Source organism: Cuculus canorus, chromosome 16 (assembly GCF_017976375.1).
Source record: "Cuculus canorus isolate bCucCan1 chromosome 16, bCucCan1.pri, whole genome shotgun sequence".
In the NCBI taxonomy this organism is placed as follows: Eukaryota; Metazoa; Chordata; class Aves; order Cuculiformes; family Cuculidae; genus Cuculus; species Cuculus canorus.
The window spans coordinates 5,858,544-5,885,377 of record NC_071416.1 but is presented as its reverse complement, the minus strand read 5'-3'; the positions used below and the strand labels follow the sequence as shown (position 1 = coordinate 5,885,377).

At 43.5% G+C, this 26,834-nt stretch overlaps 2 protein-coding genes across 3 annotated transcripts; one reads left to right on the top strand and one right to left on the bottom strand.

Moving 5' to 3' along the window:
* Nucleotides 1-3,867: 3,867 nt before the first annotated feature.
* ACTR5 (actin related protein 5) lies at nt 3,868-14,757 on the bottom strand. The gene is made up of 9 exons (XM_009565394.2): nt 14,348-14,757; nt 12,961-13,190; nt 12,065-12,234; nt 11,067-11,284; nt 10,546-10,728; nt 7,799-7,921; nt 7,128-7,267; nt 6,828-6,960; nt 3,868-5,408 (listed from the first exon to the last, which is right to left on the bottom strand). The coding sequence occupies exons 1-9, from the start codon at nt 14,723-14,725 to the stop codon at nt 5,151-5,153; spliced, it is 1,833 nt and encodes a 610-aa protein (XP_009563689.2). The 5' UTR covers nt 14,726-14,757; the 3' UTR covers nt 3,868-5,150.
* A 2,500-nt stretch (nt 14,758-17,257) lies between these two features.
* On the top strand, nt 17,258-22,115 carry ADIG (adipogenin). Of its 2 annotated transcripts, none has more exons than XM_054081848.1 (3): nt 17,258-17,430; nt 19,233-19,531; nt 20,817-22,115. In XM_054081848.1, exons 1-3 carry the CDS (start codon nt 17,304-17,306, stop codon nt 21,045-21,047), a joined length of 657 nt encoding a protein of 218 aa, XP_053937823.1. In that variant the 5' UTR covers nt 17,258-17,303; the 3' UTR covers nt 21,048-22,115. The 2 variants fall into 2 exon arrangements, with proteins under 2 accessions (XP_053937823.1, XP_053937822.1); XM_054081847.1 differs by having other exon boundaries at nt 19,230-19,531.
* The last annotated feature ends 4,719 nt before the right edge of the window (nt 22,116-26,834 follow it).

Sequence of the window (26,834 nt, the reverse complement as noted above, 5' to 3'; positions counted from 1 at the left end):
AAGCAGAAGGTAGCTATTGAACAAGGAACCAAAAAACTCTCTTCACCATTCCCAGCAATAGCAAGGTTGCAAAGCAGGGACTTTCTTTCAGGAGGATTTGTATCCTAAATGGAGCTTTTCATGAGAAATCCACTTAGTTTTCCTCTAAAATTCCAGGAGGGTGAAATCCCCCACTCCATCTCATTAAGGATGAAGGAATGCCAGGTATGTGGCAGGAATCTGGGGTGAGAGGAGGAGTAGGGTATATTTTAACCAAGCTGTAGTGCAGAGAAAAAAAAAAGTGATCTAAAGATCAAGATTTGAAATATATTTCCCAGCACTGCGAAGCAGCGCCAGCCAGGAGCACCACACAAATGTACACAAACCTAAGGGACACAAACCTAAGTTTAAAAGAGGACAAGAAACACTCAAACTGCCACACTGGACATCACAAGTGCCTTTCTAACATTACCCAAGCTGTGCAAGGTGTCACGCAAGGAGCTTAGTAATAGCTCAAACCCAGTGCTAGCAGGTGGCATTTACCTTGTGACAATTCTCCTGTGTGCTTGGTGGAATCCCAGGGGGGAGTCATTGCGGACACATTCAAGAAAACCATCTGGGACCTTTTTAAGGCATTTTGCCTCCCGAGTGCTGACAGCATATTAGCAGATAGCTTCTACCTCAGGTGAATTTATTTAAGCGTAGCAGACAAAAAGCTGGAAGCCTGCTGCTGGTGCTCACAGCGCAAGGGGAGGTAGGGGAGATAGGGGAGGCCACCCCTGAGGTCTGTGCACAGGCAGACCTCCTCTGTATGATTTTATTTGACCTCCTCTTCTTGCCCATAACACCCTACTCAGCTTTCCTCACCACCCTGACTGTCTCCCTACAGTGATCATGCACTCAGTGAACCCCTCTGCTAGCACCATTCTCAGGTTTGCTTTACTGCCACAGATGCTGAGGCACAGAACAGAGGTCAGAGCAAACTGCCATGGCCTGTCGTGAGTAAACAGACCTGAAAATGGATCCAGGTCTCCTGGCTCTCAGTGCAGTACTCTCATCATCGTCTCTGCTGTATTAGGAAACGGAAACCAAGCCCACGGCTCTAGAAGAGGAAGAAAAGATCCCTAAGGATGTAAAAACCTCAATACAATCAAAAAAACCCCAACAAATTGTAAACAATGGCACTATTAAGAGGCAGAGCTGGACTTCTATGATGAACAAGTGCAGGGAAAAGGTGTTTGTCAACCAGATAAAGGAAACCAAGCACTCAGAGGGAGTGAAAGGAGCCCAAAGAACTCCTGGCAAACCATGCCAGTGATTTGAATCATTTAAAGCTGAAACGTTTTCTTGAAGCTGATGCACAGGGAGCAGCTCTGAATCTGCGCAAAGCAGTGGGAGTGAGCAACAGGAATCAGTGCAGCTGCTCTGTGCTTGCCGCACTGAAGTGGGGTGGAAATCCCTCCATATGACTTTGGGGATAATGTTAAATCCATTACAGTATTCTCCCCTCCCCTGCTCATCCCACACAAGCTTCAAAACTTCTGGTTTATGCCGGGCTGCCAGGGAATCATTGCAGGCTGTCTCTGGAGGGATAATCCTAAATTTTAAGTGACAGTTCATGGGCATCTTCTCTTTCTTCTGAAATGCTGTCTTACACAGCACATTAAGTATTTTGGAGATTAATAACTGGAGCGAAGAGTTTTAATCTTGGTGTCCTAGTGGAGATTAGCAAAGAACGGTTAGTGTTTGAAGTCGCTATGGCAAAGGAAACTTAAGAAGCCTTGAAGACCAAAAGCAAGGCTCACAGGCAGCTCAAACGGAAATCTGGGACATTAAACACGTGATCTATGTTTAGTCTCCAGGGCTTCTCACTGACGTGGTGTTTCCACTCTGAGCAGGTCTTGTGGACCCTGCGAAAGGTAGAACCCAGTTTGCGCTCTCTTTTAGATTAAATAGACTGAGCTCACCACACCTGTTAAATTGCAATGTGTACTTTTGTACTTTTTTGACCTGAATTAGGTGATAACTGAATTGTATAATAAAGTTACAGGTTGCTTTGAACTTAATATACTGTGGACCAAACGGGAACCACTTGACCATCTCTGAACTGGCAATTGCACTGTGTCAGCTTGCAGGATTCCTGCCAGGATAAACACGCTACAGATTTTGTGGCTGCTTGCATAGCAGCTCACTCGAGAGCAGCCCTACGATCACTTGCCAAAGGCCCTCACAGTGCCAGTTCACATTTCCTGTCCACAGAACTATCTTTTTTTTTTTCAGTAAACAGTTTTCTCACCTTAACAATTTCTCCTAGTGCTCCTCCCACAATCAGAAGTCCCATTAAAAACGAGCAAAGCAGATGTCATTTTGGCCTGCTCTCCTTGCAGGTGGCATAAGCCAATACACAGAAGAAACACTCCAAGCCTCTTCTGGGATTGGTGAGCCCTGTTTCAATTACATGGAAAACAACCAAAATCTGCACCTGGGAATGAGAAAACCTTGCCACAAGTGTCACAATGGTGGAGCTCCAAAAGGACTCCAGCCAACACCACTGTCAAAAATAACACCATTGCGTGCTCCCGCACTCAGTACTATGGACTCCCTCAATCGTTGTCCCACCAGTACCAATGGTCACAGCCCCACAGCAAATTCTGTCAGGGAACTGAACTGAAACAGGTAACATTAATTCCATTTTGCAACATTCAGGCTTTTCATGGTGCTACTCCAATCAACTGAATGCCCTCAAGCACATTCAGAACAGCCTGTGACGGTGATCATATTGTCCAAGTTCATACAAACATAGAATCATTAAGCTTGGAAAAGACTTCCGAGATCATCAATTCCAGCCATCAGCCCACCACCACCACCCCCCCTAATAAACCACATCCCAAAGTGCCATGTCTACACATTTTTTGAACAGCTCCAGGGATAGACACCACCACCTCCCTGGGCAGCTGGTTCCAATGATTTACCACTCTTTTGGTAAAGAAATTTTCCCTAATACACAATCTAAACCTCCCGTGACACAACTTGAGGCCATTGCATTAATTACTCCAGCCAATGTGGGGATAAATTAACAAATTAACAGCTAATATTTAGGAGACTATAAAATTATGCTTCCCTGAAGCTGTTCAAGCAGCTTATATGGCATCTCTGTACAGAATTAGACAGCTCTGCTTTGAATTAATGCAAGTGAAGTGTTTGGCACAATTTGGCCAAACAAGTAATAAGACCATCCCCTACAGACAGCCTTTCAGGCCTTCAGTCTGCAGCAGTTTTATGCACAACATGCACTTATCTATTTTGGAACCAACACCAAGTACTGCAACAATTTCTAAATCTTAAGCACCCACTGCCATTAAAGCTAAAGCTGCATCAGAAAGGGGTCAGACAGTGACGCCACATTATAGACTCTACTCCAGGCCAAACAGAACTCGGAAAAGACACTTCACTGGGGTGTAACCTCACCATGTTTCAGCACAGCACGTTTTTCTACATTCTTCACCACCCATAGAATTGCCATAATGGTCCTGAAACTTAGTATGCCTCCAGGCAGCTAGGGATAGGATCAATAGTCCAAACTGGATTACCTGGAGGCAACAATCCTCTCTTTTCCTCCCCCCACCCAAATACCTGTAAAGACCAGGCCAAAGGTCCCCAGGACATGTATCCCACCTGACAGGGGCCAGGGCTGGGTGCTGCCGTGAGAGAGCAGGTCTGTAACACCACCTCCCTCAAACACTCACCAAGGAATACGCAACTGCAGGAGCTCCCGTACATAGGTGAGACCAAGTTTATCTTTTTTTCAAATTATAGATTTTTTTTTTTCAAATTATAGATTTGGATAATACTTATTTGTGCATATCACATGCACATGTTTGTTGCTGTAGCAACAAACCTTCCAAGCACCTCAGATCCTTTGTTTTGAATCTGCCAGCTGACAACCTATCTTGGGTGTTATGTGGGCCTTGGGGACAGTAAGCCACCACCTCTTCACCTCCTTTATACCAGTTATGGTCTGAGTATTTTCCCCATAATCTTACCTTTTCCAGCCTAATAGTTTACAGCTTTTGCCGAAGTGACAGAGTCCACTCAGGTTTCAGCTCAGCATTTAGTATTGATTATTCCTTTTGGAATACAATAGCAAGTTGTTCAGTGCAATAACTGAGTCTCCAGTCAAATTTAAGCCAAAGCATGTTGTTCAGCGGGACAGGGGACCTCCTGCAAACCTGCATTGCACAGCAAGGTGCAACCAAACAAACACACCCTTAGTGCTGTACTAAACAGGTCAAAAACACTGAAACATGTAAGTTACTGGTAAAGCAAAAGGTTTGCTTTAATGACAAAAAAAATTGATTTAAAAAAATCCCATCAGTTAAGAGCTGCCTTGCTCAGTCACCACTCTCTTAAACCACTTCAGGACTGCTCAAGATTTGGCAGCTCTCCTAGTCTGTACTTTATGGAGGGTTACGTCTTTATAGCTGGACAATGCTTTATGTGATTAGGTCTTTGGTTTCGACAAAGACATCAATATTACTGACACAAATGAAGTAAAAAAGTATCTGAAATCCCACCACCTATTCAGGGGTAGTCTAACAGAAAGTGTGTAGCAGGAAGGAAATTGAATAAGACACGAGTGCAGGAGGCTTCAGGAGCAAAGACACAGATCAGCCCCTCGGCCTCCAGCAGCAGGATGCATCCTGACCAGCGGAACACCGACGAGCGAGGGAGACGCCTGCTGGGCTGACTTGCTTGGTACAAGCCCAGCTTCTGGAGCACACCACAAAAGCAGTATAAACCCACTACATTTTAATTAAAGATACAAAAGCTGTAAAACGTATACTCTGAAAAAGACCTGAGGCTTACTGTGAAAGTTTATAAGAAGATACTTTTCTCTGGAATGCACTTGTGTTCCTCCTTGCTGCTGCACACTACTGTGCTATGCATGAGCAGCACTAAGAGTTGCAAGTGCTATGACCGTTCCAGCTGGTGTCCCGGAGTGGCTTATCCTCCTCGTTCCAGTGACTGGACGATACACTTGGCGCTCTCTGAGCAGCCAGCAAGGCTACGCTGAGGCCTGCACCTCATGCACAGCTCACACGGCAATTCAGTAACTCTTCTTTTCTCTGCACTGTTACCTCCGTCCAAAGGTCTGTGATAGAGATGTGATGCTACACCTGCTCACAAGAATTGCCTGTGCTGGATGTCAGCACTCTGCTGGGTGCTAACCCCTCTGTTGTCCGTGGGGCCTGCTTTGGAAGGCGAATGGGAACATAGACATTGGAAGCACAGTGTTCCTTGAGGTACTCTCCCCCTTTTTCTTCATAGTCTTTCCTGGTTATCCAGCCTTCTTCACGGCTCATGTATTCCACTGCCCATTCCCTAGCTCCATACCAGGCATCTAAAACAGGACTGGAAGCAAGGTGAACCTGGATGGAAGGAAAATAAAACAAAAACATCTATTCAACACAAGAGAAAAAGCCCTTTTTAGTCAGATTACACAGTATATAACACAAACCATTTAATTTAAGAAGTTTGAGCTGATTATTCAGTGCCTCTGGGGAAGAATAATGTTAGGAAAGACTATGAAGTGTGTTTTCACTTTGAGATCAATTCTTCATGATCCTGCTGTTTCTACAGATTGAGAAAGCACATGAGTGTACTATAGCCACAGCTGGAAGAGTTGGTGGCTGCAAAGCAAATATCAAGTGTGCCAGCAAAACTTCCTCCCTGCTCAAAGTAGCAGGGAAGAATACTGCAGGCTAAGAAATCACTCACTGGATGTGGGAAAGGACCACACGCACTCTTCCACTGGTGTAGATTCATACTTCCATTTGAATTATTCCAATTACTGTAGCATGAACTGCTCCCCTGGGTCAGCTATGGGCCTGCTAGAGTAGGCACCGTGTACATCCCATGTGCAATATCCGTGAAGTGACAGATTGCTGACAGAACCACACTACGGACTGTATACTTTAATGGAAAGATGAAAGCTCTTATTCAGCTATAAGCTGTGACACTAAAAGCATAAGAAAACGTGCACATTTTCTTCCCATGGAAGTTACACACTCAAAACCTAACAAGCAACATCCTTCCTAAAACTACCAAGGATACGGCTGTAACTAAGTTTGTCAGTCACACCTGGCTCAGAGCTATGTACAATAACGGTACAGAACAAGGGTTGTGGAATCTCAACATCATATTTGCACTGATTTTGTTTCTCTTCCTGGTTTATAACCTAGTTTTCTATTTGAGAAGTTAGTAAATTTGAGAAGACAAGGTGGTCTCAGAACAGCAAGGGAGACTCTTGCAAGTCTCCTTACAAAACGCATGGCAAACTCTGGGTCTTGCCTAGTTTGTACTGTGTTTGCTACTAAGAACGCAGCAAGGGATCACAGGTTTGCGATGTGCTCTCTGAATTCCTTTTACTGCTGTCCCTGAGAGTCATTACGTGTAACAAACTGAACATGCCACTTAGTTTTGAAGTGAGCACAGTTTTGCCCAGCGATTACTCTTAACAAAAGGTTGTTTGTTCCAGACAGTAACTGTTCCAATCCCAACTGGCAAATTTCCAGTCAAACATGCTTGTGCGTGCATTGTCCTTTAGGTGAAGCAGGTTTTCCTTTTCCAAGGCATCCACCTCACTCCCTCTGTCTTCAGAAAAAGCAAAGGTATCTTTGCTTACCCTTCATTTTCGCAGGTCAAAACAGCTGTTTTCAGTGTCTTGCCCTAAACCACTCTCCATCTCTATGCTCTAAGCACACCTGCTCTGTTCCTCTCCCAACCTGAACTACTTTTCAACACTGATGAACGAACGGTTCACATAACCGTCATGTCAATACACGTACCTGAAAAGACGACTGGAATGGCCTCATTTCGAGGAGTTCCTTCTGGATTCTGGCTTTCAGTCCAGGGTACATTGTATTCCCACCAGTGAGAAAAACGTTCTGGACAAGAATAGCTTGTTGCTCCTTTGAATACCTACAAGGAACAAAACCCAACTTCAGCCTTTCCCAAAGACGTGCCTCCCTACAAACTCAACAGCCATATATTTTCTCACAACATTGTTAGGTAGCCGGCATTGCAAAAGCTGATATCAAAACAAGACTAGTTGTTTGAAGTAAGCACCGAGTAGCTTTTAAACTCACCTCTCAAGGACATATTGCATTGTTTCTGCTATACCGGCCTGGTCTTCTCCTATCAAGGAAGGCTGGAAGACAATCTCTGGAGCCCTGATTCTTTCAGTGCCAAGGAAAAGCTGGTGGTACTCTGCCAGATTAAACATGGGCTTTAAAAAGAAGAGATTAAAAAGTAGTGAGAAATTATATTAAAGAAGAGTAATATTCTATAATAGAATAATCAAAGTTTCCAAAGAATTCTGTACAAAAAACATTGTAACACTCTCACAGAGAATGGGTCACGCTGTAAAAGGTTCCAAAAGGCCAGGGAAGCTGGACTTTTCCTACATTTTATTCTGTTTGGTGCCACTCAATTCTAAGGCTCAGCCTCACGTGTTAAAGGCTGTGCCCACTGGGATGTGTTCCTGGGCTACAGATCACACACAAAAACACCCAAGCAGGACTTCTTTTAATAACATGGCACTGCTACAACAGGCAGAGTGAGCCGAGTGGGTATATTCATACTCTAAACAATCAGCTAAGATTGAGAGGACTTTTCCTCTCGTAATATCCCATTCAGATAGTTTAAGCATCTCTTCCAAGAGCAGGCAGCAATCTTAGCATTTGGAGAAATGTCAGCAGATCGCCGGGACAATCAGGAGGCAGCAACCTCTGGCGTGAGTTGTATACAGAAATCAAACCTGCACTGCAGCAACAGGCTTCTCAACTTCAGGCTGTTCCTCAGCAAATAAAGGTTCAAACTCATTAATACTTTCCACATCCTCCAGTGATTGTTCACTGCCTAAAGGATCCAAATCAGGAGTCTGCAAACAGAGGAGGTACATTAAAGTAGGTTAGCTCAGGTGTGCTAGGCACAGACAGAACTTCAATTCTGGTGATATATTGGGAAAATTCAACACCAGTTCACTCAAACCTCCACTCTTTAAGATGCTGAAACCAAATCTGCTGTTCTCCAGCCTTAAGACAAAAACTGAAACGGTAACCAATCTGGACAACAGGAGTTAAGCCAGATATTCACTCAAGGCACAAACCCCAAACACTTTCAATAAATTTATCGTGATTCCACCCCAGAAATTAAAGGCTCTAGCCAATAAGCTGACCACTAGCAAGCCATATCATAAATATAGCAACATACTAAAAATTATTAAAATAGCTTTGTAAATTGGTTAAAAGTTGGTGCACTTCCAGCAGCTCTAACCGTTCTGTAACTATCATTAAATTCCCTGCCTTGCTTGTGTGGAACCAGAAAACAAGCATTTGCTAGCTACAAAGCAGCCACACAATTTTTGAGTTTCAACCACCTGGCACTTGCACACAGGATATACCAAAAAGCCCTTACACTTAACAGAGATGTGGGGGTGCTCTTAAAGCCCCCTCCCAATGACAAGCATCACTGGAAAGCCTAGAGTAACTGCTCACTGTTGTTACCTAGGAGCAGCTTTTTAATTTTTTTAATTTAATTATCTCTTTTATTTCTGCATTACAATGTTTACAGTAAGGATTTTGTTGCTACAGATTTGTTTTGTTATTTTAACCTTGAAACGTTTGTTGCAACGTCAAGCAAGCAATATCAGGGTGAGATAAAGCTAGACCATGTACACATCCTGAAGTGTCTAGCTTCGGTTCACTTAAAAACTAACCATTAACTGAACTCTAAGCCATGCTCATCATTACAGCAAATGAACAGCAGTCACCTGAAGTTATCTGAAACACATATGCTTTTTTAAACCCATTTCTTTTTATGTCTCAAACCTAGCAACAGAAAGAAACACAGAAATCTCCTGAAGAGTTGGCACACGCCCTAAGACAACATAGCTTCTAGTCTCCTTTTCAGGATCACAGAGAGATGGCCTGTCTTCACAAACGGATTTCGTGATAGCTGTAGGCTCTCTCACAACATACAGATCAAACAAAATGGCTTGCTGATTCATTCCAGAGGCTGAGATCACACCTAGTAAAGGAGGAGCATGGAATCCAAACCTGACATGTGGGAACTTAGGCACAACCACTGGGCAAAATTACAAGGAGCCGACAGTCTCAATTTTCTCTTTCCAGAACACTTTCTTTTGACAGAAGGCAGGGAGTTTCTTTACCACAACAATAAGCCCATGAGCTACCTCGATTTTGCTCAAATGCGGTCATTCTGTTTCTTACACAAACTTTCCCACTAAGAATAAGCAAAATATAACCAAGAAGAAACCAGCTCACCTGCTAGTTTAGGCTACATCCGAAGTTCCACATAAGACACCAGAATTCCTATATCTGGCACCACTCTCCCATACGCTTCAATTTTCTGTTTTTCTCTACCTTGTTCCTGAGCAAAGACTGATAGAACTGAAAAAGCTCTACCTTACATGAGTGAAAGAATTTTAGCTAAGTGCATGAACAGCCTCAGATCGCCTCTTAGAAGGAGCTGCTGTGTGCTGGGCCTGCATTAGACTGGCAAAGCAGACAAATAAGCTTCTCATCTTCAAGACAACTCCACCAACCAAGCGTAACAATTTATCTTTCATTGTTAACTGAACAGAACAGAACATACTGCTTAACTGCACCAAAATCAGATAGTAACAATGAAGGCAAAGGACTAGTTGTTTACCATAAAGTTCTTTGCACCTGATGCGAGAACAGAAAGGAAAACGAATACTGTTTTTAACAAAAAGCTTGGTAGGTTCTTCTATATCTTTAGTACAAGGCCGGAGACATCTAAGGATTGTTGTTTTAGGGTTATAACCACTTAAGATTTAAGCACTTAAAGCTCCACATCATTTAATTGTCAGACACTGAAAACGAAAATACCTTTAACATACCAGGCCCTTTTACTTCACCACAATTAATGCAAAAGCAAATTTAGAGGCTGGTTTAAAGTAAGAAAAAAAAAATCATTATGTTAGCTGCTGCATTTACAACCCTCTAAGCAAGTCATCCTAAAGTACAGACAGTGCCTGGCATATGCTGCCAGGAGTACATACAAAGGCACCACCAAAGATGCTGCAGTTTCCCTTCTCTCACCCACGAGGGCTATTTTCTTTTTTTCCAACTTCTTGAAGATGTGCAAGAAATTAAGGAAACTTTATGATTTCCTGTTACTCTATACTTCAGCTGTCAGGAAACCTAGAGACTATGGTTGGAACTATATGGAACTAAACTATAAGAAATGTCCCAAAGCACAGTGCAGAACAGCACAGGAAGAGTTACTGACATACTCTATAAAACACTGGCATACTCTATAAAATAAAACCTGCCACTTTCTGTAGCTATATAGTTAAGCTGGAAAAGAGAGCAGCAGTTACCAAAATAACAATGAGTTTTAGTGCATTCAAGAAAAAGCTTAGTTCATCAATAAAAGTCTGCAGAGGCACATTTTCAAGCACAGAAACTTAATTCTCTCACAGACAAGAATACTATTAATTTAGTGAAAACATTATACCTCTGGCTTGCTGTCCACAACATCTACTTCAATACTGACTTCTGCCTGTAGGATTTTCTGCTTCGTTTGTTCAACAGACAGACTCAATTTGTTGATGTAAGACTGAAGTTCTTCTGCAGAGTCCATATTCAGTTCCACCAAAGCTTTGTGGAATTGATCCATTTGACCATCTTCTAAAAGTTCCTACAGAGAGATCAGAGTTAGCTGTGACAAACGACACAGGGTAATCAACTATCTGTCAATTGTGCACGTACAGACACTTTCCCTTCATTACGAGACATGATGTGCATGCTTCAGCAGCATTCAAAATATTTCACAAAAGCAGTACTGTTTGGAATCTGGAAGCATCTTCTGCATCAATCATCTCTCCCTTTTATCTTGCAAGTAACCTTAAAAGCTCCTACCAGAAAACACACAGGACAGTCTAGCTCCTTTACAGTGATGCATAACCTTCTGATAAAGCTCCAAGGGCAGTCTGCCCTCCTCCTGAAAGATCACACAGAAAACCCTGCCTTGATTACCTGTACATACAGTAGCCTGTCCAGCCTCTCTTGGTCAAGTTGCAGCTTCTCTTCTCGACGACGGGCATTGAGTTCTTGGAGTCGACGTAACTGTTGCTGCCGTCTCTCCTGCTTTTCCTCTGATGTCAGAGTGCTTCCCAGCAGTTTGTTAGAGAAAGGCAGCTGCATCTTGTGCACGTTGTTCTCATAGTACTCTGGGGACCGCCATTTCTGTAGCTCTAAATGTTTTGAAAGCAAAAGAACTGTTATGCCAGGTTGACAATGACAATTCATATGTTGTACACACTCCACGCTAAGTTAAGACTTGGAAGAAAGCAAGGAACAATGGTTCGGCCTAGGATTCTGTCACCTCTTGGCAGCTGCCCCGAGATGTAGCTCCTCCCTCAGAGGAAACACAAAGGGTTAAGAAGTGGAAGTGCACACTAACATCTCTTCCTAAGGTAAGGGAGAGTTCTCATGCATTTCCAAGGACTCCTGGGGGCTCTTTTTCAAGTGACAAGTTTAAGAAAAAACTTTTCTTCAGCCACTACTCAAGATAACATTTACCATAAAAATTTAAAAACTTCTTTAACCCACAAAAACTCACAACAAGTCCTCTGCAATTTTGGAAAACTTAAAGTAGATAAGAAACATGGCCAAAAGCAGAAATCACCCTAATCAGTTTAGCGTTTTACTGGAAGTATTGAGTGAGGTAACTAATAAAAGAAACTAATTTTAAATTAATTTCTTCAGAAATAATCCCAGGTTTTATTCACAAGGAAATTTGATCTAATACAGGGGTTTTCTGTAATGTAATTTTGTTTCTATCTTGATGTTAAATTTGAAACTGTTGTCAAGCATTTCCCATAAGGCAGGTTACCAGAAAGAGAGCTATATAGAAATCAAAATAGTTGTAGAGTATTTCTGCCAGAATCCCAACCAATCAGAGAAGAAAGGATATAGAGGACAAAACTAAGTGTAGACGAGCACCATCTAGTGGAAATCACAGCTGATTTTACCTTCTATATAGTCCTCTGCAATGTAGCTATGCTCGTGCAGTATTTCCTCCATGCGACTAAGAGTGATGGCAGCGAAATGTCCTGGGTATTTCAGCTGCAGGAGGCGTTGCAGATACACGGCTGCCTGACACCCTCCGAGATTAATACGCTTGCAGTTTTTCGCATCCAATCTGAAAATACAAAGAGACACAACTGAGACTGGAGCAATCTATCAGTTCAGCTTTCCCAAGTATTATTTAATTTCTGATACGGTCAAGCAGACAGATGAATATTCACAGAAAAATACTTCAAGGTCCAGTTATCAGAGAATCTAACACACCTGCTTTTGTCAGACAACAGGTGTAATCACTGCTGTGTTTACCACAGAGACTTTCTGAAAGCTCTGTTTTGCTTTAAAAAAACACAAGCATTAAAGAACTTTGGCTACAATGAGGAAATATTCCATTTTAATAAAAGAAGTGATGGTTGGTGGAGCTAAAGGTAGTTCCTTCAACCTTTGTAACATTTCACAGCTGGCAGAATCAGAATGATAAAAGCCTCAAGAACTGCAGAAGAGCATTTCCTTTTGTCCTAAAGCTGCTTTAAAACCTAATATATATTTTTTAATGCCTGATCTTACTTGGGGCAGATATCCCCTTCTACATTTGAAAATACAGATCTACTCATAAATAGTAACTAAAAATACAGGATGTACAAGGACAGCACTGCTTCTTCAATTCAAAATTTAACAGAACTGTAGACCTAGTTTTAACTCATCAGTATAAATTAAGACCTGATAAGAGCTTGTACTGCAAGAGCTGGAATACTGAATGGTAGAGGAACGGGTATTTGCACCACTGGAAAGACAATAACTGACAAAGAGACATTGTACCATACTCAGCACACTGAGAACTCACCTGCCTTCCAAGACTGGCAAAATGTGCGTACACTGATAACCTGAAGATATCACCAAACCACTGCAGGGCCAGTTCTGCCTTCTGTTGTGGAAAAAACTATACAAGCTATCGACGCCATAGGACACTTTGGGCACTTGATAACATTCAAAGAGGAGCTCTGACATCATTTGTCTCGAATACAGAGGATTGCACACTGCTTCAGTCAAAACAATGGGGTGATCCACACAACCCTGGAAGAGACAAGAGGAAAGAACGATAGTAAAGATATGAAGGCAAAACGCAGGGATACTTATAGAATCATAGAACAGAATCATAGAATAGGTTGGGTTGAGAGAGACCTTAATGATCATCCAGTTCCAGTACCCCTGCCACGGGTAGGGACACCTCCCACTAGATCAGGCTGCTCAAAACCTTCATCCAGCCTGGTCTTGAACACCTCCAGGGATGGGACAGCCACAGCTTCTCCAGGCAACCTGGGCCAGGGCCTTACCTCTAACTGCTTCTTTTGAACATCAGCAAGAAGTTCTCCAAAACAGCAATGAAATAGCACTTTACATGAAGGCTATTAATTATGTATGTTAAATTACATTTAGTGGTTAAGGTGGTAAAAAAGAACTCTTCTCTACAGCAGGGCTTCCAACGTTAGTCCAACCAAAGAATAAACTCCTAAGGGTGGAGGAGAAGGGATTTTTAAAGGCATACACAATTTATTATAAAACTAAGTAGCCAAAATGTATGAAATGAGGAAGTAAAGTGCAAATTAAAATTAGTGGAAGTTTAGTTCAGCACTCAGTAAAGCTTTCAAACTGGTGCTGTCATGCAGGCAAAAGGCTCCACAGTCTGGAGAGCAACTACCAGCTCAGTTAGGTACCCAAACAAGGAAACATGAATACTAATAAAGGCACATTACAAAACCAGTAATATTTGAAGTCCTCCTCAGAAAATGACTCTGGCTGCCAGCTCTCTGCTGATTCACCATCCCTGGAGGTATTCAGAAGATGAATAAATGAAGTGTTTCAGGATATGATTTAGCAGTGGACAAGTATGGTTCCGCTTGATGATCTCAAAGATCTTTTCCAGCCTAGTGATTCTATGATTCTCAGCCACAACCTGACAAGATGCTGCAGTCCAAACTGCATGTGCATCTTCCCATTTCTGCTGCACCACAAAGCTATACAGAAACTAAGCGGATAGGAGGGTTTGAAAGCCACCCCTGCGGAGACCCAGCCAGGGTGGCCACAGCAGCCTGCTCAGGGTGAGCATCTACAACAAGCAGGGGGACAACACAACAATCCCGGACAACCACGGTGATGCTGGACCTCTCCAGCCCACCAGGCACATCCCAAACCACCCAAACTCCTGCGCCTTAGCCCTATCCCGGCTGCACCTGCGAGGCGACGCCGAGCCGCTGGAAGACGTGGTCGAGGAGCAGCTCCTGCAGCTCGAGCTGCACGGGCACGTTGCGGTCGAAGGGCGAGCGGAGCAGCCAGCGGAGCGGCTCGGGGCTGCCCAGGTCGTTGCCCACCTGGGTCTCGGCCCCGGCGCGGGCCCCGCGGCTGCGAGCCGCCAGCGAGCGGAACCGCAGCAGCGGCTCGGCTGGCACTGCGGGGTCTGCGCAGGCCCAGCCCGCCCGAGTCTGGAAGGAGCCGTTATCGATCACCAGCGGCACCGGCTGCGGCGTTCGCACGGCCGGGCCCGGCTCCAGCACCGGGTCTGGCGCCCAGCGCGTGTCGCGGAACGCAAACACCTTCCCGCCCGCCGCCATCGCGCAGCCGCGCGACTGCTCCGGCCGGGAACGCGGCAGGTGAGAAACGTTCCGGGCTGTGCCCGCGCCCTGCGGTCCGCACTGAGCCCCCGTGGCTCAGGCCCCTCCGGCCGGGAACGTGGGCGGAGAAAAGCGTTCCGGCTGTGCCCGCGCCCTGAGGGCGGGGAGGAGAGGAATCCCAGTCTGCCCAGTTAAACATGGACCTGCAGCCGCTGTGTCTGCTTGGGGCAGGGGGCTTGGGTTGGGAGGGTAGACGCAAACCTCGACCTGAGAGAAGGGAGCCACGTCCAGCCCCCCATGCCCAGTACTGTCTTACAGTATGTTTGTGAGAGCAAACCTTAAACTGACATAAAGTGACACTGGAATTGCAGTTTGGTTTGAAGACCGCTATAATGGAGATTGACAGATACAGTTATGGTATTGGTTTCGGCTGAGATATGTTTTTAGAAAACCTCTTAAATCCATTATTGACTTCATTTTCCAACCTATTTTTAAAAGTTTTAAGGGAATGGTTTAGCAGTGTCTTAGATCAGTAGCTCAAACCTTTTCATAAGGAGCCTCTGTATAGAAAATCTTATTCATAGACTCATCAAATGGTTTGGGTTGGAAGGGATCTTAAAGCCCATCCAATTCCAACCCCTCTGCCATGGGCAGGGACATCTCCCACCAGATGTGGTGTCTCAAAGCCTCACCCAACCTGGCCTTGAACACCTCCAGGGATGGGCAGCCAAGACTAATCTGGGCAACCAGCGTCAGTACCTTCCCATCCTCAAAGGAGAAACTTTCTTTCCTAAGACCTCATCTCAATCTCCCCTCTTTCAGCTTAAAACTGTTTCTCCTCATCCTGTCCCTGCACCTCCCCAGCTTTCCTGGAGCCCCTTTCAGTGCTGGAAGCTGCTCTAAGATCTCCTCGGAGCCTTCTCTTCTCCAGACTGAACAACCCCAACTCTCTCAGCTTGTCCTCATACGGGAGGTCCTCCAGCCCTCTGATCATCTCTGTGGCCTCCTCTGCGCTCTACTCTAATGGATCCATGTCCTTCCTGTGCTGAGGACTGCAGAACTGAATGCAAGGCTCCAGGTGAGGTCTCACCGGGGCAGAGTAGAGGGGCAGAATCATCTCCTTGGACCTCCTGGTCACAATTCTTTGGATGCAACCTAGGATACAGTTGGCTTTCTAGGCTGCAAGTGCACATTGCCAGTTCGTGTTGAGCTTCTCATTTACCAACACCCACAAGTCCTTCTCTCCAGGACTACTCTCAATCCATTCTCCACCCAGCATGTAATTCTCCTTGAGACTGCCCTGACTCACGTGCAGGACCTTGCACTTGGCCTCAGTGAACTTCATGATCTATACACAGGCCCACCTCTCAAGCCTCTCAAGGTCCCTCTGGATGGGAATGAACACAGAATTCAAGATGCAGCCTCACCAGCATCAATTCCGCTCCTTTCCCGCACATCATTTGTAGACAAACCACTATCAGCCAGACTGCCAGAAATGCCACCAACCAGCAATCCCCAGTGTGTGAAATAGGGACTGCAAATACTGAGCATCCTTGAAGCTCAGGTCATTAATGGCTTTTCTCACTTGTTCACCCAATGCACAAAGCTTTATTTTATTGTATGGGGTTGTTCTTAATGTGAATTAATAAGAATTTGCAAAGTTCATTTAGATATTGGGATTAAAAGGCTCATTTCAAGAGGCTGTTACTACTTAAAAACAAACATGCACACAAGCGAGAGCCTTAGATGCATGCAAACATTCACAATGTGCACGTACATGGTTACTCTTGGCTACGGTTTGCTGAGAGCAAAACAACAATTACTGTAGCCAAACACCCCATTGAGAGGTAAGCAAAAGACCAGAGCTTTTCTTTTTTACTGAAGGAGGAACACACAGTGTGATGAATATCAACCTACCAAAGTGACATATCTGTTCCCGCTTTGATCACTACTGAACTCCTTTGCTACTAAACAGTGCATTTACAGACACATATCCAAAGAAACATGCTGGCTTGCCTTTTCTTGCAGGGAAGGGGATGAAAATACAAAGGTTTTTTTTCCTAATGGATTACAGCAAGTAGACTAAAAATAGAGTCCATGTTAACATGGGACATAGTTGTGCTCCATGACAAGTGAGAAAGGCTGGGAGAAGTAACTTATAGCTAGTCATCCTCAACAGTTCTCTGCAGTGTTGATTCTGTTCCATTGATTTCTCAGAAGTAACCTTGGCTACCTAGTTTCAAAGAGGCTGCGATGCTTGGTTATCTCCCCTGTATCTGAAGGTATAACCACACCTTTATTGTTTTATCATAGGCCTTGAAAACTTCCTAATTTGTATTTATCCTTTAAATAGCAACTGAAGGAAGGACAATCAAATCAGAGGTTTCCTCAGTTCTTCTTATCCCATGTTTAATCCTTATTACTCCCTCCTTGCATAGCACAGGGCTGTCCTTTTTGCTAACCCTGCTTGAGTCCATCCGCGGTCTTGTGCGATTAACACAGTGATGCAATGAGAGTTATTAGAAGGTAAAGCAAAGGAGGCAAGCTGTTCTAAACTTGGTGTAACCTGAAGCAAGCAATGAGGTATCCTCTGGTTCCTTTGGTGACTGATCTGACCTGTCCTCTTCTTTTCTTCTGGTTTTCTTTGCCATTTGTAATGCTGTTGGTCTTAATGATGATCTGGCTATACCTTCTGCTTAATGAAGGTAAGTTCTGCTGCTGATCAGATAAAATGCTCCTGCATAAAGGCTTTGTCAGTTAACTTCGTCTTCGGGCTAATGCCACTTATCACAGAAGGAAACAAAAGGGGTTTTAGTACAGCTGGTAGCGTATGGAAAATCAATCTCAAATTACGCTTTTCTGTAAGAAAGGCTTACAAGAAGACAAGCTGCTGTCAGGTCTTCTTCCTTACCCTCTGCCTTTCTCTCTGAGGTAATTTAATTAAATTTAATAAAAGCAAAGGACAAGTAATTTTTATAGATTTCTCATAAAAAATTCCCTGAAAAGCAAACCTAACCCTTTAATTTTGTTTACTCGCAAACTCTAGCGTTATAGTTCTCTTACACTTCTCATTTTCCAGGGGGGTGGGAGGAGATGTTACTAGAGAAGCTCTTAAGGGACGGACTCTTTTATCAATGCAGAGGCCAAGAGATAATTTTTGAAGGGAGTAGGACTTGCATTTTCATGTATTTGTGTATTTTGCTCTTCTTTCCAATCCATCACAGATTCTTACTTCTAGCATGGTAATAACTAATAACAGGCTTTGATTGAGGCTAATAATAGGCTTGCTGATGTACTCATGAGTATAAAGCCTTCCTAGTTCACTCTAATCCTGGAGCATAAGAAATCCCAGCTGAGGAATCAATCCTAAATTCAAAAGCAGCAATTCTGCCATTGGAGAACAGCTGTAGGAAGGAAAATAAGAGCACCATTTGACTTCAGCAAGCTTTTACTGCTATTTGGTGCCCTCTATTCTTACTTAACAATGTGGTATCCAGTCCTATAATAGATCCCATAAGAGTAGTGACGACAAGCTGATTCCTTTGGATCCACGGACAGCAGAGGCTTGTACTCTTCCCTCCTTTCCTGTCCTGCATGCGCGTGCATGCTGCATTTTTGACTTTCAGCTCTCATTCTGCAGGCTTAGCACACAACTGATGCTTCAAACAGCCTCTGCTTGCTGCAGTAGTAAAGTATCTTGCCTTCACACCTTGAAGTGCACTCTTGTGGGTAACCAGTCACAGTAATTAGAAGCACAGGTTGCAAGAGGTTGTGGTGGTGGTACAAGCTACCTTGAGCAGTGCAGGCATGGCTTATAGCTGATGCCTGAAGAGCAGAATGAAATATCTGTTTTGAATAGGTTAAGGGTAGCTGTGCTGCATACTTAGACTTCAGTTCGGCATCAGCTTTTTGCCTGGACAGAGTAACGCTAGAATATCTTGATGTGTTGAATGAGATTCTCAGTTTCTATGTACTGCACTTACCTTCACAAATTCTGGCCCGAAGGTGACTGTAGTTAGCAGCAGGGCTCTGGGGATTTACACAAATGCTCTAAATTCCAGTTTAATAAATATGACTAGACACAGTACTAAATTTGTCCATACTAGTGGGGGTTTTTTTTTTGCAGGACTAGAGCATTAAACTGTTTTTAATCGCTCTCAAGAGAGTAAGATAAAACAGTGGTGTTCTTAATATCTTCCTGAATAATTCAGTCCTATCCACTTACTTTATCCAACTTTACAGCAGGTACAAGTGAAAAGCACTGTGTTTTTTTTCAGCTCCTCCTTTAATATAGTTGCTGATTAAGAGTGAATTGGTAAAAATAACGCTTGTACAGGCCTCTTATTGACTCCACAATAAGTTCGGCTTGGAAATCCTTTATTTAACCTGAAGAAGATTTAGAAGGTCCAGGCTGAGCTCCTATATGGAATATACAAGGTTTGCAGCTAGGGAGAAAAAGTCATATTGCAAGTATTTTACATGTTCTTTTAAAACCTATTTTTAGCAGAGGTACCCAGTCCAGAAGAAATAAAGAAACGATTTTCTGATGAGAACGATTCTGACTCTAAACTTGAAGATGAACCAACAGAAGAAGAAAACCAGAATGACACATCCAATACAGAAATGCAAGAGGAGGTGCAACCCAGGGGATCTCTAGGAAATCTGAGGCCTAAACCTGCTTATCTGAGTTCAAAACCAAAAAGCCGAAAGCAAAGTCTTCCTACTGCAATCTCAGATAGCTGCTCTCAGAGCCAGAAGATAAGTCCTTCCCAGGCTGAGAAGAGCCATCTCTGTAACATTGTGATGGTGAGTAGTGTGACTAGATGACCTCTTTGCACAACTACTGCTTCTCTTCTTCAGCTCTGATTCTTTTTTTTACCTTTGCCTGACTCCTCTGCCTCTTGGGTAAGAGAAAGCTGCGAGGTTGGTTTCTGTTTGGTTAATGCCTAACGAGGGTTTTTCTATCTTCCCCCTGTGTGGGAAGATAGAAAGGACTCCTACTGCAGATATGGTAAAGGTTAACACAAAACTGTATAGAATAACTATCATATATATGTACTGTATAAGTATGTGTGTACATATATATCTAAAGATACGTGTACATATTTAAAAAGTCACCAAGAATTGAATTTGAAACAGTGACAATTACTATCTGTTCCTCTAAGATAAGAAGTTTACGTCAACTGTATATAGAAACTCCCTTGGTATGTATGGCTACTGGATATTATGGATAAATAAATAATAATGTGGATAAATAAATAACAATATGGATATTATTTATTTTTTAAAAGCTGCCTCAGTGTTCTTACAGTGGGGTATGTGACTGAAAACTAGCTGCATTTCGCTTGCTCGATAAGGGCTGAAGCCAGCAGTCTCTTTGCAAGCATGGCAGTCCCAATCCTCTTAGGCTTTATACAAATCCTGAAAGATATATTTGAAGCACTGGAAGAGCTTAGTACCTTGTCTGTCTTCTCTTTCTCTGTTCCTTGACTGTATATTCCTTTGCAGGAGGGGCTCGGGAGGGAAATCTTGTCTGTGCTTCTACTATCACTACTCACAGTCCTGTCTACTCATTTACATTGATTGGATTTTTGAATTGCAGCAACTGAGTACTCATCCACACTTATTTCCACCGGCTTTGCTGAAGCACTCACCTTTGGAATAGCTAAGGACAGGTATAATCTTAAGTTGCTGCAGTTGTGTGACTAGCACACCCTGAAGCTGAGCTTTAGCATGGAATTGGTACTATGTCAAGTCAAAGTATTTTTAGATCATTATCACCACCAAATCAGTATAGTAAGACCTTTTTCGTTGTTCAGAGGCTAGAGAAATGATGCTAAGAATCACCTTAGATTTGTCTAGGCTACCATTTGGTTCTCCTAGAATTCTTCTTCATACTTGAAGAGTGTATTTTGAAGAATTGGGGTTTAAACTTGTCCCTTGCAGTATCAGTATTATGTCCTGAAAGGCTTGCTAATGGATCAGGAAAGGAAACAAGAACTTATGTTCTCACAATGTTTATATTTACTAAAAATTGAATCTCTTCTGGAAACATCATTGCCATGATGATTCTTTTCTTCCTTTTCACCAGCTCTTGTGCACCATGCTTTCTTCTTTCACCTGGAATTTTGCCTGCCGCTTGCTCCGGACCTCTAATGTCCTGATGATTCAACTGCTGCCATCCTCTCTGATTATCTACATCGCTCAGCTGTTTGCTTTGGGTGAAAAAGTTGTGAAAACCTTAGGCTCCCTGAGATTGGAAAGCAGAGGGCTGTTGGCTTCAGTCTTGGGGAGGAGATATAAACGAAGTGGAACAGAGTGAAGCTCAGAGAACCATCTTGGGGTGGAAATCAAGCAGGCAGTCCCACAACCATTAGCAGCAATCCCACTCAGCATTAGTAAGAGCTACTACATCGTGGCAAAGGAAGGTTAAGTCTCTGAAAAGGAACTTAGTCAAGACTGAAACAACGCACTGGGGCACAGCAGCTGCTTTCAAAGTGAACAGTATTGACTACCTGAGTATTAAATGGTTGACAGCAGCCTGACTCTTGTCCAGGGCCCGGGTGCACGCTCTGCTCTTCTCCCACTTCAGAAAGGGATGGCTTCTTTTGTTTCTCAGGACCAAACATGACACTGGCACTAGTGATACTCTCTGTTCACTGTTATTAGTCTTTGATTTCACGTAAGATCAAGGCAATAGCTCTTAGCCAAAGTTCTTACTGGAGTTTAAATGCAGTACAGCCCAGTGATTATTTTACTCGCTCTCCAATTAGCACTTTTCTGATCTCCAACTCGTCAGTTGTCAAAGTAGGAACAATTTTTCAATGCTCAAGCCTAACAAATGAAATGAGCCTGCCTCCAATTAACAAGAAATAATTAAACCCTTAGTAGATAACAAGCATGCATTTCCTTTGGTTCTGTCTAGAACACGCCTTCTCAGCAGCCCTGGCAGGCTGATACAGGGTCAGATTACAGCCCAAAGGGGCACTCACCACAACTTGATTTGATCAGTTAGTGAGACCACAAGGAGGTTGGTGGGGCTGAGATGAGCCGTAATTGTGTGGCCCTTGAGTATATCCGGTTGTCAGGCTATGAGCAGAACTGCTGTTTGCTCCTGGTGTTGACACACACATTCAACAAACTTTTTTTAAAGAGGACCTAGATTGGAAGTCACATCCCAAAATGCTTGTGAAAGCATTTGTCTCTGCTCCTTGCATGCAGTAACTGTGTTTTTCCAGCCTTGCACGGGCAGAAGACATAACCGCTCCCCTAACCAGAGCTAATTATGAAGCATGCCTTGTTCGTGTTTATTTGTGTTTTCCTCCCCATTCCCTGAAATCTTCACCTCCAAATATTTGTCCAGAGCACTACGTTCTTAAATAAAACTCATTTGTCCACATCTTTATTTTTGCAAGCCCTTTATTTAGAAAATAAATAAATATTTGCCCTTCCTCAGCTGTTTGCTGAGGAATCTCAGTCTCTGGCTCGGGGATGAGATGTTTCTTAGGGGGTGGGGAGGGTGGATACCCCGTTTCTTTCTCATCCACCAGTGGATGCTGAAGGACCGGTTGCAGCTGTTGTGGCTACCGGGGGGCGGTGCGGGGCGAGCCACGCCTCTCCGGAGCGCTGTGAAACGGAGCTGGGCATTCCTTCAGAGCGAGGAAACCTCCCTTCTATCGTGGGTATTGTTGGGATTGTCGTCGGATGCCGAGAGAGAGCTCCCATCTCTTTCTCCGCCTGTCTTGCCCGCAGCGCTGACCCCGGCAGGTAGGCTGGTGCCCTCGAGGTGAGGGGTTTCTATTGTTTGTGATGCTGTAACGTCATTCGAGGCTAAATTGCTGCTTTTCCTGCGGAATTTGGCTTCCCCTGCCGCGTTGGGGAGTGGGGTTATTGTTTCAGCTACATCCCCTGCTGACAGCACAAAGCTTTTCTCCCTGAGCTTTTTCTGCTACTCTCAAGGTTTTTCTTTTTTTCCCCACTTTCCGTGTTGGTAAGAAGGGCTTAATTTTGCAGCAGGATTGTTGGGGATAGCCCCTGTTTCTGTGGGATTTCACTTGTTCAGGTGACTCGAATGTATTGGGCTCCCTGTTAAGTCTCAGCTCGGTAAGAAAACTGCCAGATTTCAAATTAAAAACTTTTTTCTGCGATCGCTGCTGCAAGATGTGGGTGAATTGAGGTGAGTAAGTAGACTCTCTGAAGGTCTAGTAGAATATTGCTGTTTCTTGTATTGCATGGTGATGTTTTAAAGCCTGGTGATCGCCAACTATATGCATTAGGTAGTTTTTAGTCTGTGTAAATACACTCGGAATAGCTTTAGCTTGGCTGGACTGGCTGTCGCTTGCAATGTCGCTGTAATAGCAGGGAGGTTGTGCCAGTCTCCAAAACCTGCTTGAGAAACCTACTTTGAGGATTACTGGTCCCTGCAGAGTTCCCTGGTACCACAGCTATGCTGAGGGCAGTCGTGGTTTATACCTGGTTTTCCTGTCTCCGGGCTATGAGGAATATTGAATGACTAAATATTTGGGTATTAAGAAAAAAGTTTTATGTGGAAGGTTGGCTGAAAGTAGTATGGAAAAGGACATTTTGGCTCTGCTGTGGGTCTGTGCCTCTTGAAAGAGGTTGATGATGTTTGAATGTGAGCCTGATCTGGAGAACGGGTCCAGACCCACAGATGTGGGAGCTCAGTTTGAACACTGTAGACATTATGTTGTGGGCCACCTGCGGTCAGATCCTTCATACTTCTTAATCTAGCTTGTGCCTATCTTTGCTGAGCATTTGGAATTCACAGTGTGAATTCCATGATCTCTCAGCTGTCTTGTAGTCTGCCAAGTGCTTGAATAGCATCAGTGAAATTGTGCTTTAATTTCCCCTTTAGTTGTTTGCAAAAGCTGTTTTCTGGGCACCAACATGAGTGTTAGAGCCTGCAGATGTGTGTATTGTAGTAGAGCTCCTTCCAGTGTGTTTGTTTCTTTTTTTTTTTAATGAAACCTTTTCTGTAATTTTGTATTTAATTCACCTGTGATGCCTCTTGTTCACCTGAGGCAAAGCATCATTTCTCATACACACCCAACAGCCTCTACCCAAGGGCACTTCCTTATTGTAGCAAGCGTGTAGCTTTCTTAGCTGCAGAAGTTTCATACCAAAATCTGGACTGAATGCTGTGGAGCACGGCAGTAGTGGTAGTTTCTTTTTGGGTATCTCTCTTGACCGAGGCCAAGTCTCCCGGGAGACAGAAACCTGCCTTTTTATATACCAAACTGTACTGTAGATGTTTTATGACCTTTTGCAGATCACTTAATCTCTTCCACCCCTCTTTTTTTTTAATAAAACTTTTACTTTGCAGAGCTGTTAGAGTGGGGTTCTTAAACGTTAAGACTCTACTGGGAAACATTGTATGTTGAAAAAAGTAGATATCTGTTTCTTTGTCATCTGAGCTCAACACTCTGGCAGAAGTTGATAAAAAAGCCAAGCTCTACTCTAGTGTAAACTCTAACTTAATGTGTTTTGGTGCGTTTCAGTGATAAACATGTCCGAAGGCAGTCTGTCAAAGCATTTCGGGATAGAGTCTTGCAGTGTGTTGGGATCCCTAACTTGTGAGTGGGGCCTCTCTCGGTAACAGCTGGGTGAGCTGTGGCTGTTTACATCCTTCTCCTGGAGAAGCCATGGGATGATTTAACTTGGCCAACATCTGTTTTTAGTAAAGCGCAATCAGGGGGTTTGGGTCCAGCTGCGTGTAGAAAAATAATGCTCAAGATTTGGCTTGTGGTCCCTTGTGCCCCAAGAGGGCGCAGCGGCAGCAGCAGTGCTCTTGGATTAATCAAGGCATGGTTTTTGAGATGGTGTTTTTGATGTTGAAAACAAAAACCCGTAAATGCTATTTTCCAGTTCATAGCATCTTTTATTAGTTGGAGAATTGTTTCACTTGTCAAAGCTTTGTAAGTTGAAACGTGTGAGCATCCAGCTCGCCTTAAGGAAGAATACCACTACGAGTACAGTGGAGTGTTGAAACTGGGACCACAGAGGTTGTGTCACCTTGGTCTTTTACAAGACCCAACTGATATATAACATATGCACACGTAACCTGCTGCGGGGAACAGCGTCCTTCTCTGCCTCCACAGAGCAAAGGACTCCCTCTCCTTTAGTTAAAAATCGCTGTGTGACTTTTACTGGGCTGTTCTGGCTGAGTGAGGAGGGAACTAATGGTTATGTGCCTTATGCTCTTAGTTTTTCTATCCTTTGAAAGTTAGGGGCTTCAATGCGTAACCAAGAATACAGCGTGTTTGAGCTTCATATGCCTTTTAGGCTCTCAGTTCAGCAAAATGTTTGCTTAATTGTGGATGTTATGGCCCACGTGCTTCTATTCCAAGCAGTTTAACTGCTTTCAGTTGGAAACATAAAAATGTCTTAGTTGTGACATGGTGTTTGAGCCATCCTGCTGCAGATGTAAAATCCATATGGCAGTGAGTCTTAATTGAAACCTGCTGCAGTTATTTTTGTCTTGCAACATATTATATGAAATATTCTTTATGCAGCTGGCTTCAAGGGATTACAGTTCATTAGATATTTTTAATCAATTAGTGCTATTCCTTTCTGTAATGCTCTTCCTTTATAAGAAACAGGGTTTTGAGCTATATAGGGCATTTAGATTTGATAATCTACATGTCAAATGTGGCCTGTGTGATTGATTAATTATTTTCTGCCATGGACTTCAGGCAGAAGTCATTCACCACAGCATTGTTAATTGTTTAAGTCCCTCCAGGTGTGTTGTGTAGTGAAAAGCTCGACTGAAATCTGAACTTGTTGCTTGAAAAGTTAGCTCTCTAAATAGGTTTTGGGCTCTGATGTTTATACTGCTTTCTGGTGTTTGTTGCTGTTTGGTAAGACCGTTAAGTCAGTTTGCAGGGGAGTATGTTTTGTGATTGCAACGTTTGGAGAAAGAAACACAAAAGCTGATGTAGCTTAAAGCATATTCCCCAAAGTAGATTACTCCAAGAGTCTGGAATGTGTCGGTGGGAGGCTTCAGTTTTAGTTAGATGTTGCTCCATGCATGCGGGAGTTCTTCCCCTTCGAAGTAATTGTTTCCATCTGCATGGCTTATTCCATCAGCCCCTGGGCTGCTAGTGTGTGGACTGTTGAGCTCTCTGCAAATGTTCATTTTTCTTTTTTTCTTTGTGAGGGTCTTCCTCACTAAATCCTCTGTGCTAGCTCTGTATGAAGGGAATTTATTTTTAAATTGTTAGTGGGACAAGTTTGGGGACCCTCAAATCTTCTTGCATGATGTCTGCAAGCTGTTATTATCTCACTAGTTGTCTGAGAGTGGTTTAATTTTAATATAGTGTGATTTGTTTCTATTGATGATAACTTGCAGCGTCGCCGGCTACTTCAGTTGAGTACTGTGGCTTTTGATCTGTGAGATGTTCACGTGAATGTACATGCTCCCATCATACAGTGGAGCCTGAGTGTGGGAAGTGACACAATGCAACGTGCATTTGGGACCTCAGCATTTCAATAAACGGCTTGGCTGAGACCCGAGCACGCTTCTCCGTGCATGAATTCCTGATAGTTGATTTTGCAGCACTAATGTACTTATCCCTTTGTCCTCTTTTGCTCTTTGATAGAAGGTTCCTTCTAGGATGATGGATTTTGATAGCAGTGGAGGTTGACACTGACACGTTACTGTTAAGTGCACATAGGGAAGGGATTGCCAAGGATAGGGTTTGGGCAGCAGCCAGAGCCTGCTTGATGGTTATGTGCTTAATGGTTCAGTGGTAGTATAGCAGAGAGCTTATGCATTGATGAAGCAGTGAGAACGGGCTCCTGAGCAAGAGTTATCATTTCATACTTCTTGGTTATTCTTCCCTTGGTGGCCTAATGAAACACGGAAAAGACATCATTGTAGCTGAGAAACAGTGTAATGGCACAAGCTCAGAGTACCCTTCACTCTATGTGCTTCTCTCTCTGAAGAGTCTCATTTCTGAATTAATAGAGGTCACTTAAGTGCCTGTTTCCTGGAGGGGGTGGCATGACAGATGTCTTATCCCTTAATCTTCCATTCTTGATGAACCTTCTCTGGGTTTACCCTGTGGTGGACATGGAGAGCAGACACACG